This window comes from Cnephaeus nilssonii, assembly GCF_951640355.1.
Source record: "Cnephaeus nilssonii genome assembly, chromosome: 5".
Classification (NCBI taxonomy): domain Eukaryota; kingdom Metazoa; phylum Chordata; class Mammalia; order Chiroptera; family Vespertilionidae; genus Cnephaeus; species Cnephaeus nilssonii.
In genome coordinates this window covers 20,152,049-20,166,358 of record NC_137076.1, presented here as the reverse complement: position 1 = coordinate 20,166,358, position 14,310 = coordinate 20,152,049, and the positions used below count along the sequence as shown (strand labels likewise).

General features: G+C 45.2%; 1 protein-coding gene across 4 annotated transcripts in view; it reads right to left on the bottom strand.

Annotated features, from left to right (window-relative positions):
• Window positions 1-80: 80 nt before the first annotated feature.
• The window catches only part of AKAP8L (A-kinase anchoring protein 8 like), a 28,617-nt gene continuing 14,387 nt past the window's right edge, over window positions 81-14,310 (bottom strand). For all 4 annotated transcript variants that reach the window (XM_079770609.1, XM_079770610.1, XM_079770612.1 and 1 more), the window contains 7 exons: window positions 14,034-14,097; window positions 13,041-13,149; window positions 11,438-11,579; window positions 11,234-11,339; window positions 10,885-11,015; window positions 569-664; window positions 81-459 (listed from right to left, as the gene is read on the bottom strand). In XM_079770609.1, coding sequence (XP_079626735.1) covers window positions 145-459; window positions 569-664; window positions 10,885-11,015; window positions 11,234-11,339; window positions 11,438-11,579; window positions 13,041-13,149; window positions 14,034-14,097 — 963 coding nt within the window. In that variant the 3' untranslated portion in view covers window positions 81-144. The remainder of the gene's footprint in view (window positions 460-568; window positions 665-10,884; window positions 11,016-11,233; window positions 11,340-11,437; window positions 11,580-13,040; window positions 13,150-14,033; window positions 14,098-14,310) is intronic.

Genomic DNA, 14,310 nt, shown 5'->3' with positions numbered 1-14,310 from the left:
CACCCCCGCCTCCCCCCGCCCCGCGAGGTCCCGCCTTCCACCGGCCGCCGGCGCTGCCCACAGACAAGCCTGGAGGCGGGATGGGAGTAACTTTATTAAGATCGGCTTCCGGCCTCAATTACGTGCGCCCAGCCCTGACCCTGGTCACGGGGGGCCCCCGCCGCCCTCCTCCTCGTCGTCGTCCTCCACGTCAAGGCCGGGGATGCCACGGATCTCGCGCTGCAGCGCCCCGCCTAGCAGGGGCACGGCCTCCTCGTCTTCCTCGGGGGGTGGCGGCGGCGGTGGGGGGGACGCGGCGCCAGGGGCCGGTTCCGGGGGTACCGGGGGCTGCGCCTGCGTGCTCTCGGCACCCTCCGTTCCTCCTGCCACTTCGACCAATGGCCCCTCATCCAGGGCGCTGCCCTCGGCCTCCTCCTGTTCCTTCTCCTCCTCAGGGCTGTCGGTGAAAGGGTTCTCGCCCTGTGAAAAGGGCACAGATGCTAAAGGGAGAAAGGACTCGCGGGACCAGGGCTGGAGACAAGGAGGGGGGACTGGGGATGCAGCCAGGCTCCAGGCGCCCGCGCCTCACCTTCAGGTAGTGCTCCAGCTTCTTGCTGATGAGCTTGTTGTTGAGGATGCTGCGGGCCACCATGAGGGACGACTTCTTCGACTGCTCCATCATGAGCTGCGGGAAGGAACAGGCGGGGCGGGGATGGAGAGGCTGCTCCGGGTCCAAAAAGACACCCCGCCTGCCAGATGGCAGGGCCCTCCCTCACTGCAAACCTCCACCTTGTGTGGGTTTGTAAGTGTACCTTGAGTACAAGCCTGTGGCCATCCTCCAAGCATGGAGTGAGCCATGGCCTGATTTTATCATTGCTGAAATGCTCATTCTTCCACACCATACTTACTGTATGTAACTGATTAAAAACACAACTTTACAGCTGTATTGCAGAAATCTGACTTGCTTACATATTTAAAAACCTACTAAAAGCCAAATGTGCAATCCAGAACAGAGCCAGCTGCCCTGATAAGCATAGAACTGGAATACAAATGTTAAACAGTATATTTAAGTGATATACATCCTTTTAATCCATAGGATTCCCAGATGAAGACTTATACCCAAATGTAATTGGGGTGTAATTCTACACTGCTGACAAGAGGCTAAACTGTTTACTTATATTTTTTGGAAAGCAGTTTAATAGGATGTATCAAAAGTAAAAATGTTTGGCCCTAGCAGGTTTGGCTCAGTAGATAGAGCATCAACCCACGGACTGAAAAGCCCGAGTTCGATTCGGTCAAGGGCATGTACCTTAGTTGCAGGTACCCCAGCCCTGGTCGGGATATGTGCAGGAGGTAACCAATTGATGTGTCTCTCTGTCTCTCCCTTTTCCTTCCACTCTCTCTAAAAATCAATGGAAAAATAACCTCTGGTAAGGATTAACAAAAAACGAAAAAGGTAAAAATTTTTGAGCAATTCTTCCTGGAATCTATCCTAAGTTTAAGAAAAACTGGAGAGCACCTAAGTGTTCTTCAGTGGAGAAGTGGTTAAACAGATCAAAGGAACACCATGCAGTCCTTAAGTAGGGCTCATCTCTCCCCTGGTAATAAAGATGCATGAGAGACTGACTGTATAGCTGCAAGTCTTTTGTCTGGGAGGGTTTACACCAAACTGCCAAGTGATTTCCTCAGTGGTGAGGGGACAGGCAAATCGCACCTTCATCATTACCAAGGTAATAAGCAGAAAGGAACTGATAAAGCCATTTTTGTTGGGGGAAGCCCTACCTACCGAACCCCAGCCAACTCTACATCATGTTTCACTTGCTGTTTGTACTCCTTTCCTTGCCTTTGCCTTGTGTGTGTGTGTTTACACATTTTCTCTACCACTTGGGCAAAATATTAACAGAACTCCCACATGCTCAAAATGAAATGTTAGAGATGCAGTTAGGATACAACAACAGAGCAGCTCCTCTCCAACTCTTTTTTTTTAATGTATTTTATTGATTTTTTACAGAGAGGAAGGGAGTGGGATAGAGAGTTAGAAACATCGATAAGAGAGAAACATCGATCAGCTGCCTCCTGCACACTCCCCACTGGGTATGTGCCCGCAACCAAGGTACATGCCCTTGACCGGAATCAAACCTGGGACCTTTCAGTCAGAAGGCTGACGCTCTATCCACTGAGCCAAGCTGGTTAGGGCTCCTCTCCAACTCTTTAAGCACACACCACAATGTCTCCCAACTGAGGCACACTTACATTATTTCTAGATTTCTGCTACAATAACCATACAGCACCAGAATAAACAATACAGTCAGTCCTCCAACGTCTCACATCTCAAACAATTCCAATGTCTACCAAGTTGTTCTCAAAAAACAAACTTCAGTTCTCAACCTGAAAACAGCATGACAAAAAAGCATCTCTCAGCCCTAGCTGGTTTGGCTCGGTGGATAGAACGTCGCCCTATGGACTGAAAGGTTCCATATTTGATTCTAGTCAAGGACACATGCCCAGGTTTCAGGCTTGATCCCCAGTAGGGGGTGTGCAGGAGGCAGCTGATCAGTGATTCTCTCTCATCATTGATGTTTCTATCTCTCTCACCCTCTTCTTTCCTCTCTGTAATCAATAAAAACATATTTAAAAAAAGAATAATTCTAAAAAAGTAGTAATGTATAAAATAACATCAAGGTGTTTTTTTAAAAAGCATCTTTCAGATAACAAAGGAGAGAATGAGCCAGTCTGAGTCAGTTTTCTGCTAAGCCTCAGGTTGTTAACATCTCAGGGAACTGTGCTGTGAATATTTTTGTTTTGCTTTTGTTGCTGGCAAATGGACAATTAGCACAATTTTAAAACAAATAGGCCAGCAAGAGTTGCTAATGTTGTGAAAGAAATAATGATCACAGGCAACTGAAGAAGTAGAAAGACTTAATTTGGATAATCAAAAAGCAGTTAGCCAGTGACAGCATTTTGAAAGCAGTGATATATGAACATGCAAAGATGCTGCATGCAGACCTGAAAGACACCCCTGGAACAAGTGCTGACAGTGATTCATTCCTTTAAGGATAGTAGAGGGTATTTCAATAAATTTAAAAAGTGTTTATTTATAGATCAAGCAGCACATTAGAGAAGTACCTTAAATAAGAAAGGTTTAATACAGGGAATCATTTGGGAGTCTGGAACGAATTAGTTAAGGGGAGGGGGGGGGATGATTTGGTTTTCGAACAAACTGCTTCTTGAATAACCTTGTGAAACAAATTAAGTTTGAGAACTGAGGTTCCACTGTAATTCTAGGCTGGTGCTTTTAATTCTACCAAACAGGTTCACCCAAGGCAGAGTACCTGGCACTTTACAAAACAGTTGTAAACCATGCTTCCTCCAACTGTTCCCGGTTTGCTCAGGAAGGCTTCCCTTAACATCAAGGTAAACAAATAATCTCCTAAATTTTGTTTTTTACATTTAAGATTTCTGGAATTTAAATATATGGTATGAGATAGAAGCCAACTTTCCTTTCTAGAAATTTATAAGATAAACCAGTTTCCCTTACTGAATTGACACAAAAGGTCTACAACGCTTTACTTAAAAAACTGAAACCCAAAACCTTCTCCCTATAACTCACCTGGTGGCAAAACATGAGCTGACATTATGTTTTGTACCATCTTTATTTATCCCACTTATACAAGTCACTTTGAAGAATTATTGGTGGTTCAACTACAAGGCACTCTCCCAGATCCTAGTGTAGCTGTCCTGAAATCCAAAAAATTAACTTAAAAAGATCTGGCCCCAAGGTTTCAGATAAGGGACCTGTACTTAACTTTGACAAATACTAAGTTCCAAAAGGCACTGGGATCTTTCACTAGAATGACTCTATTCTGGTTCTAGTTTTATTACTACGCCATTAACACTTTTTTTGTTTTTAATTGCACTGGCTTTGCAGTTAGTAATATCTGGTAAAGCAAGGCCCTGAATTCACTACTGCTTTCTGTATAAACTAACCTTTACAAATGAAACCTTGAAATAATTTCAGCCAGTACCCCTCCCTAGACTTTGACTGGAATTGCATTGTCTACGTTAATGCGAGAACTGGTTTTTGTTGTGTCTTGTTATTAAATCTTCCACCTGAGAACACAGTCTGTTCTGTCATGCACTGAGGTCTTATCTCATGTATTTGAAGTTTAAGATTCCATAACTTCTTAAATCTACATTCCTAATTATCTCAATGCATTTTGAGGTTATTGTAAGTGGATTCCCCCACCTCCCATTTATGTTTCTAACTGGTTATTATAATAGTGGAGAAAAACTAGTATATTTTGTATGTTATCTTGAATCACAACATGGTTACCAAATTCAATCAATTAAGAACATTTTGTTGGAATCATTCATATTTTCTGAGAATATATTCATTTATTTGCATATAAAAAGTTTTCATTTCCAGTATTTTATACTGATGTTGCTTATTTATCCTTGTATTCCAGAAGCAAACTCATAGTATAATCACACATTTGAATCACTACTAGATTGGTATTTACTAATATTTTACATAATACTTTTATTCTTTAACTAGAGGCCTGGTTCATGAAATTCACGCATGGGTAGGATCCCTAGGTCTGGCCGGTGATCAGGGCCGATCGGGGCCTTCTGGCTGCTGGCTGGGACCTCCCTTCCCTGGCTGCCAGCTGCCGGCCTTCCTTCGTTTTGCACCGCCCCGATGGTCAGCGTCCGTCATAGCAAGTGATTGAACTCCCAGGGGGACACTTTGCATATTAGCCTTTTATATATAGAGAGAAGATAATAAACAAATTTATAGTTTTATCTTGGTATTACCCTTATCAATTTTTGGAATTAAGGTTAAAAAGAGTCCCTAAAAATGAATTTGAAAATAGCCTTCCAGCATGGCAGCCTGAGAAGTTCTGCAGACCTGTCCCTAGTGAAAATGATGAAAATTACTTAAAAAAACAAGCCCTGGTTGGTGTCACTCAGTGGTTGGAGCATCAGCCTGTGCATCAAAGGATCATGGGTTCAATTCCTAGCAAGGGCAGGTACCTGGGATGTAGGTTTGATCCCCATCCACAGTTCAGGGTGTGTGCAGGAGGCAACCAATGGGTGTGTCTCTCTCACATGTATTTTCTCTCTCACTGGCTCACACACTCTCCCCCACTCCCTTCCTTCCATTCGCTCTAAAAAAAAAAAAAAAAAAAAAAAAAATCAATGGAAAAATTATCCTCAGGTGAGGATTAGCATAAATAAATACATTAAATAAAACAAACATCTAACTATTTAGTATCTACAAATGATCCTACTCAAACTCAGTAAAAAGTGTGAGTTGTGGTGGTTAAAACATGATCTGTAGCTTCCCTGCCTCACAGCTCAGCATGATGGAAACTCCACTATAGACAGTACCTCCAGGCCTCCTTCTATACCCAGTTCATCACAGTGAAGGGCTCTATCTCCCCAGGAGGGACAGTATGTCCACATCTAGCTACCTGCTTCTGAGGCTAAGTTCTGGGCAAGTTCAGCCAGAGGTGGGGACTCCTTTCTTCTAGCCAGCCCCTATGGAATGGAGGCTTGACCTTGGCTGGCCATGCTGAGAAATACCAGCTTGTTCACAAAGAAGAGGCCCAATGCCAAAGAGGCAAACCAAAACCAAACCAAGAAGACCAGAGCCTACAGCTTCCTGCCCCCCCTCCGCCCCCACCACCCCATCTCTTCTAAAGCAACCGAGTCAAAGAGAAGTGCTCCTCTGTCTCCAATCCCAGCTCCACAGCACAGACTCAAAGATTCTGACCAGGAGAAAGGAAAGTCTAAAACAATGAGCTCTCAGTCTCTTCCCAAAGAAACTGACTGAGCTTTCTCCAAATAGTGGAGTGTAAAAAAACAACAGTGGAGTGTGTGGAGAAAAGCAAAAGTGTGGAGAAAAGTAATTAAAAGGGGACAGGTAGATTTGATAGCAAAACTAAACCACTGACTGACTGCGTCACCAGAAAGAACCAGTAAAACAGACAGCTAAGAACCTTCCTGGGTTCAGAATAAATCTCAAACAATTAAAAAAATGATCCCTGTAAAGTAGCCCAAATTTAATTAGATCAGAGGAACAATTTAATGACTCAATGCATTGTTGAAAGAAATAGAGAAATCAACCAACAATTTGTGGAGGTGTAACAGCTGAGTGCAGTCTGGGAAAGAAACCGTCAAAGAGAGCCCTGTATAAACCACTGTTATCTCAGGATAGCTGTGCACTTGCCTATGGCTTCCTACTCCAAGGCACAATATCAGAGGCTTCACATTGTGGGGAGGAAAGAGACTTCACTAAAATAATTTTACTAGTCAACTAAACAAATAGACAAGAAACACAATCACAAGACGTGGGGGATGGGAAGAAGGAAAAGGCATGATAACACTGGCTCATCAAATAGATATCAATAAAAAGATATAAAAAAGAAATGAATACACATCGTGGAGCTAAAAAATACAATGAAAATGAAAAATTTACTAGAGGGGCTCAATAGATTTGAAATGACAGAAGAACTAGCTAATTTGTAGATGGGTAGATATCATACAATCTGAAAAGCAAAGAAAAAATAACGAAGGAAAAGGAATAGTCAGTCTCAGACAACCTTTAACACAAGTGACCCAATTGTGCATAATGGGAGCACCAGAAGAAGAAAGGAGCAGAAAAATTATCTGAAAAAATAATGGCTAAAAACTTCACCAATCTTCCCAGCTGGCATGGCTCAGTGGTTGAAAGCAGCCCTATGACCCAGGAGGTCACAGTTTGATTTCCAGTCAGGAAAGATCAACAAGAAAATGGCAGCTGATCAATGATTCTCTCTCATCATTTATGTTTCTCTCTCTCTCTCCCCTTCTTCCTTCCTCTCTGAAATCAATAAAAATATATTAAAAAAACAACAACACTTCACAAATCTGATGAAAAACTTTAATCTTCACATCCAAGAAGCTCAACAAATTTCCAAATAAATTAGATCCACAAAGACACATCATAATAAAAATGCTGAAAGCCAAAGACAGGAGTAAAATCCTAAAAGCGACTAGAGAAAAATGAATCATTTTTTAAAAAGGAATCCCAATATGGTTAAAAGCTGACTTCTCATCAGAAATGAGGCCAGAAAGTAGTGGGATAACATACTAGTATTTAAAATGCTCAAGAAAAAACTGTCAACCAAGAATCCTATGTCTAGCCAAGCTGTCTTTCAAAAATGAAGGTGAAATAGACATTCCATAATAAAGAACTGAGAATTTGCCCGAAACCGGTTTGGCTCAGTGGATAGAGCGTCGGCCTGCGGACTCAAGGGTCCCAGGTTCGATTCTGGTCAAGGGCATGTACCTTGGTTGCGGGCACATCCCCAGTAGGGGGAGTGCAAGAGGCAGCTGATCGATGTTTCTCTCTCATCGATGTTTCTAACTCTCTATCCCTCTCTCTTCCTCTCTGTAAAAAATCAATAAAATATATTAAAAAAAAAAAAAAAAGAACTGAGAATTTGCTGCTAGCAGACCACACAAAAAATACCAAAGGAAGTCCTAGCTGGTTTGGCTCAGTGGATAGAGCGTCAGCCTGCGGACTGAAGTGTCCTGGGTTCGATTCTAGTCAAGGGGATATGACCAGGTTGAGAGCTCGGTCCCCAGTAGGAGGTGTGCAGGAGGTAGCCAATCAATGATTGTTTCTCATCATTGATGTTTCTCTCTCTCTCCCTTCCTCTCTGAAATCAACTAAAAAAAAAAAGAAAGAAACCAAAGCAAGTTTTTCAAGGTAAAAGCAATGATCCCAGACAGTAAAGGGAATCTACATGAAAGAACAATAAAGGTAATTATATAATTATAAAATACACTATAAATGCATATTTCTTTCCCTTTCTTCCAAACTGATTTAAAAAGCAGTTACATAAAACTATGTATTTGTATTGTATGGCCTATGACATACAGAAATGTAATACATTTATCAATAACAGGACAAAGAGAGGGGGGTTAGTAAAGCTGTCTTGGGCTAATAAGGAAATAACTACAAATGGTAAACAAATCCAAAGGAAGAATCCAAATGAAGAGTTCCAGAAAAAGATTTTAAAGAAGTTAATATGTGAAAAGCCTAGAGAAATCACTATGAAAATAATGCCCAAAAATGTAGTACCAAAAAATCATTAAAGAAATTAAAGTTTACACTGAAAACTTTTAATACAACAGAAAGCAATGGTGGAACTAGAATGGGGTTAGAACAGATGTAAGTACAATAATATAAATAACAACATTAAATGTAAATGGCTTAATGATCCATTCAGAAGGTTGAGACTGTCCAACTGGATAATAAAACAAGATCAAACTATATGCTGTCCATAGGAGACACACTGTAGATCCAAAAGACTCAAAGATATGAGTAAACGGAAAGTAAAAGAATGGGAAAAGATATACAAACATCAACCCTAGAAAAGGGAACTGGATATACTACGATTAGACAAAAATAACATATAAAACAAAAACTGTTACTAAGATTGAAAGGGACATTTTATAATGATAAAAGGGGTCAATGTATCAGGAGGACATAACAATTATAGATGCACCTAACAGAGCAACAAAACACATAAAATACAAATTGACAGAAATGAAGGGAGAAACAGACAATTCAACAATACAGTTGAAGATTTCAATATCCCAGTTTTATTAATATATAGAACAACTTGGCAGAAGATAAACAAGGAAATAAATGGCATGAACAACACTATAAATGCTAATAGGCATAACAGATATCTATAGAACACCCCACCCAACAACAGAAGAATACACATTTTTTCCCTCAGGTGCACAAGAAACATTCTCTAGGATATTCTGGGCCATAAAACAAGCCGCAGTAAATTATAAAGGACTGAAAAAAAAAACCAATGTATGTTTTCTGATCACATAGAATAAAATTAGAAATCACTGCCAAAACCGGTTTGGCTCAGTGGATAGAGCGTCGGCCTGCGGACTGAAAGGTCCCAGGTTCGATTCTGGTCAAGGGCATGTACCTTGGTTGTGGGCACATCCCCAGTAGGGGGTGTGCAGGAGGCAGCTGATCGATGTTTCTCTCTCATCGATGTTTCTAGCTTTCTATCCCTCTCCCTTCCTCTCTGTAAAAAATCAATAAAATATATTTTTTTAAAAAAAGAAATCACTAACAGAAAGGAATTTGGGAAATTCACAAATATATGGAAATTAAATGACACTCTTAAATAACCAAAAAATTTAAAAAGAAATCAGAAGAGAAATTTGAAAATAACTTGAGATGAATGAAAAATGAGAACATGACATACCAAAAATTATGGGATGCAGTGAAAGCAGCACTCAGAGAAGACCTAACTTTCCATCTTAAGAAATTAGTAAAACGAACAGCAAATTAAACCTAAAACGTAAGCAGAAGGAAGAAAATAATAAATATTCTAGTGGAAATTAATATAGTTGAGAAGAGAAAAATGAGGGGGAGGAAAACCAATGAAACCAAAAGTGTTCTTTATAAAGATCAATTAAATTAACTAAGATTTATATATAGCAAGACTGACCACAAAAAAAAAAAAAAGACTCAAATTACTAGAATCAGAAATGTAAAAAGGGGACTACTGACCTTACAGAAATAAAAATGATTATAAAGGAATACTATAAACAAATGTATGCTAATAAGTTAGGTAAGTTAGATGAAATGGACATATTTCTAGAAAGACAAAAACTATTGAAACTGAGTAAAAAAAAAAAATCTAAATAGACCAATAACAGGTAAAGAAATTGAATTAGTAATAGAAAAGCTACCTACAAAGAAAAGCCTAGGTCCAGATGGCTTCAGAGGCAAATTCTACCAACTCTTGAAGAATACATACCAATTCTTGTTTAAAAATTAATACCAATTCTTTACCAACTCTTCCAAAAAACATAAGAGAAAAAACTTTCCAACTCATTCTTTGAGGCCAGTATTACCTTGATACCAAAATCAAAGACATCATCAAAAACCACAGACCAATATCTCTTATGAATACAGATGCAAAAATTCTTAACATATGAAAAAAAATTATATACTATGACCAAGCAGAACTTATCCCAGTATGCAAGGGTGGTTTAATACCTAAAATCAATTAATTGTAATATACCAGGCCTGGTCCTTTTAGCTCTCTCCCTACTGCACAGTCCCCTCCAACCCCACCTGATCTCTAACCTCCAACCTGGCATGTCATCCATTCAAACAAAAAACAAAACAAAACACACAGAAAACCCTACCTACTCTGATTTCTGTGCTAGGCACTGAGGATTCACTACAAAAAGACCGAATTTGTTCAATTTCTTGCCAAATATGTTCCTTTACCTGTACCATATACTGCCTTCCCCATCATGGTAGCACCACTGTCCACCAGGTACTTAAGCTAGAAATCTGAGATATTCCAGACTCCTTATCACTCACTCATTCTTACCTCCTGTTTGCTTCCTTACACAGCACTTTTATCCTGCCCTTGTCTTCATTCCCAAGGTGGAGGCACATCTCTGTGCAGCAGCCCATCTAGTTCAACACTAACTCTAATCCTATTAGTCCTTTACTTACAAATTTTGCTGCCTACAGGAGCAAGCCCAGACCCTTCAGCCCACCCCTCGTGAACCTCTAAAGTCCAACCCCTCCTCCAGCAACATGTATACTGTACACTTCTGCTTGGTTTCTGAACCTAATTTGGACATTGGCCCCAATATACATAGAGATCCCCATATTCCATAGCCTACTTGCTCCTTAAGGTCCAACTCTGATGTCACCTCCTCCAGCAGAGCCTCCATTTCCCACTCCTCTCTGTGACTGCACTGGGCCAGAAATGTCTAACTTCCCCCTGCACCCTCTTGCAATCCCTAACTGGAAGGCAGGTTATAACTCCAGGACCTCCCCACAGGATGGCCACTCACCCTGCGATTCCGGTTGTGATCTATGGTCTTAAGATGCTTCTGGATGATCCCAAACTGCATGGGAATGAAGAGGTCACAGGCTGCACAGTGGGCTGCCTCTACCTTCTTCACAAAATGCTCCATGGCAATTTCTGTAGGGAAAAAGGAGGGAGTTGCCACTGGTACCAAGAGCCTAAGACAAACCCAAGAGTTTGGGAAAAACACCAGGCTAGCTCCTCACTTCACCCTGTAAGTTCCACGTGAGCCTAAGGCTGTTCTCCCAAACAGTCCCTGGGGAAAGAGGGGAGTCATGACCAGAAAGAGGGCAGACCGAGGCCATGTCGGTGGGAGTGAGATGGAACTGCCTCACCTTGTGTCAGATCCTGGTCTCTATAGATCTGCTGGATCAGACCATCAAGGTCCTCCACAGTTTTTCGGAGCTCCTCTGTCTTCTTAGTCTTGTTGGTGACATACTCCTGCCAGAGACACCGAGGAGAGACCAAGGTTCATGTGGGCTGCTCTATGTCTTGAGGGGACTGAGAAGAGTGGAGCAGTGTGCCGCTTCTAGGCTCACCTGCAGAAAGTCAGCCGTCTGCTTGGGGAGCTTGGTGCCTATGTACTTAAAGTGCTCCTTGTGGAACTTGCTGTCAAGGTGGCTGGCCATTTCATCCTCATAGAAGGTTCGGTACTTGCAGAGCGAACACACAAACTGGATCCTGCCACAGGAGGGAAATGAGGGGTTGAGGCCTTGAGTGTCCCATGGAGCAGTGCTGCTGCCTCACCCAACCCAGCTCCGAAGCCCTGAAACAGGCTTTTCTCACGGGCCTCTGAAGTGCAGTCCCAGCAGGGGGACAGGCTAAGACCAGTGGGGCTGGGAGTAGGAGGGGACAGAAAGTCTGTAGGCTGTAGTTACTGCAATGTAGGGGGCAGGGGAGGAGTCTTCCTTCCCACAGGCAGGAGGCTGAAGCCTGCTGAAGCCTGACGCAGCAGCTGCTGCAACAGGCAAGGATCGCTGGAAGGTAGCCGGAAGGCCTCTCTACCAAGGCTGGGCAGGAGCTTGTGTACTTGGCCCAGCTGGGGACCAGAAGGAAGGATGCCCTGGCGTGAGCCAGGTGGCCCTGAGGTGCAGAGTGGAGTACGCAGTCCCGAGGCAGGGCCAGAAAAGGTGCTGCATCTTCCTCCTGGGGCCTGGGGGACTGAAAGGCCCAGCCCATCCTCTGCTCAGAGTGCTTGGGGGTGGTGTCGGGAGGGATGGGAGGCAGGCAGGTCTGGGCACCTGCTGCCTCATCTTCCTCTTCCAAGAAGAGACCAGTCTGATCTGGAAGGAGGACGCCTGCCCGGCCTGCCAGAGGGCAACCTGGCGTCACCTGAGCGAGGTGCTCTGTCTGGGCCTGGTGTTCACAGCAGAAGCCCAGGGTCTGGGGCCTGGGCTGGAGCAGGCCGCCGTGGCAAGGGGCGGAGGAGGCCAGCCGCCACCGAGGCCTCGGGGCAGGTCCCTACCTCTGCCGGACGTCCTTATCTGGGCCACGGGGTCAGCTTTTTCTGGAGAGCCCAGGGGCCAGGTGCCGGCGAGGCTGAGGAAGGTCCAGCAAGAGCAAGAGTCTGAGGCGGAGGAGGAGGAGGCAAGCGCCAATACGGGAGCCCTGAGGGCAGACAGACCCGACCAAGGGGCGTGAAGGGCTCAGCCGCAGATAGGCCTGGCCTGACAGGGCCAGTGGACAGGGCAGAGCGCAGGCCCGAGGCTGCCACAGCCCACAGGTGCTGCCATCTCTCCTGGGAACGGCGGTGGCCTCTTGGCAGCTAGCTGTGGTGGCACAGGCACCTTGGACCTTGAGTCTCTGATGAGCAGGCCCCCTCCCGCAGGGGCACCATGCCCCCAGTGCACCTCCGGACTCCCGCGCCAAGTAACCAAGCACTGGAGCTTCTGGGCAACGGTGCTGAGCAGTGTCAGGTCTCAGGCCAAAGACGACAGTGGTCACCAGGCGGGCACAGAGGGACAGGGGATGAGCCAGGCCTTGGGAGCTGGGCCGGGTGGGAAGCAGGGTCCATGCATGGCCGAACAGGTGGAGGCTCCCAAGGGAGGCCGAGGGCAGTGAGACGGCAGAGCTATGGCCCTGCCGGCCTGGTAGCAGCCCCATTGTGAGGCAGAGGCAAAGGGCTGCAGGGAAGGTGGTTACCTTTCCACCATGCGGTCTCGCTGCCGCTTCTTCTGTTTGTCCTGGCTCTTCTTGCCTGCCTGTAACTTGTGCTTTGTCTGGCCACTCTCATCCTGGGCACTCAGGGACCCTATGGGAACAAAGGGACATAGTTACCAGTGTGGCTCCAACAGGTGAGGGCAGGCCCTGTGGCCTCTAGCTGCATCACCTGCCATTTACTCCAGCGGGTCCATTCTGAGCAGCTGCCTGAGCAAGGCCTCTGGCCTCGAGCAGGTAGGTACCCTGGGCTGGACAGGGAGCAGTTTTGGCCTTAAAAGGAAAGGGCACGTGCTGACCCCACCACTCTCCAGGACACCCACGCTCCAAAGAGTGGACCACAGGGAGGCTGGAGGCAAAGAGAGGCTGTTTTAGTGGGGAGGGCCTGGGTGGTGGGATGCAGGGAGGCTGCGGCTAGGGCTTAAGTGTAGCCCCCAGGGGCAAAGACCCCAAAGCTCACATGGCCCTGCCCACCCCCACACCGGCCACCGCGGCAATAGTGGGCTGAGGCTGGATTTACTGTTAAGTACCTGCTGGCGCTCATCACTCGGGTGGGGGGACACGGACTCCCAACACAGAGGCTGGAGAGGCGCTAAGGGAGAGGACACGCAAACCAGAGCCGTAAAAACTGCACCAAGGGTCCCAGCTCAGACACTGGCCACTGAGGACTTGAACTTCATGTTACTGAGAGACCAAGGGCAGGGGATGTGCCTGGGGTCCACCCATACTTTTTCTTGTTCCCCCCACCTGAAGTCAAAATCAACGTGCTAGGCAGGGCCCATTGCCACCCACAGCCTTTGTCTGGGAAGAACAGGGACAAAGTATGAAGGGGTAGAGGACAAGGAGCCCCCTGCCAGCCCCACAAGGGAAAGCCCAAGCTGGCCACGTTTCTGTCACAATCCTGCCCTCAGCTGGATGCCTCCCACCATGAGCGCCTGGGAGAACCATTCCAACACCCAGGCCACTCAGAACGCTCACCCTTGTCTGCATCCTCTTTGCTGTCTTCCTTCCCCTCCTCTTTTCCCTCTTCATCTTCTCCTTCCTAAGACACAGTGTCAAAAAGCCAACGTCAAGCATATGTAGTTGTTTATAATGGCTCTAAATGGCAAGGCCCTGCTACCTGCCAGGCACTGGGCCAGGTGCCTCACATTCTCCCCACAGCCCTTGCATGGAGGGCTCATTCCGCCCTGGCTGGAAAGCCTCCCCACAGCCTCGCTCCCTCGACCAGAGCTCCCTGTCTCCCTGTGGCGATCAT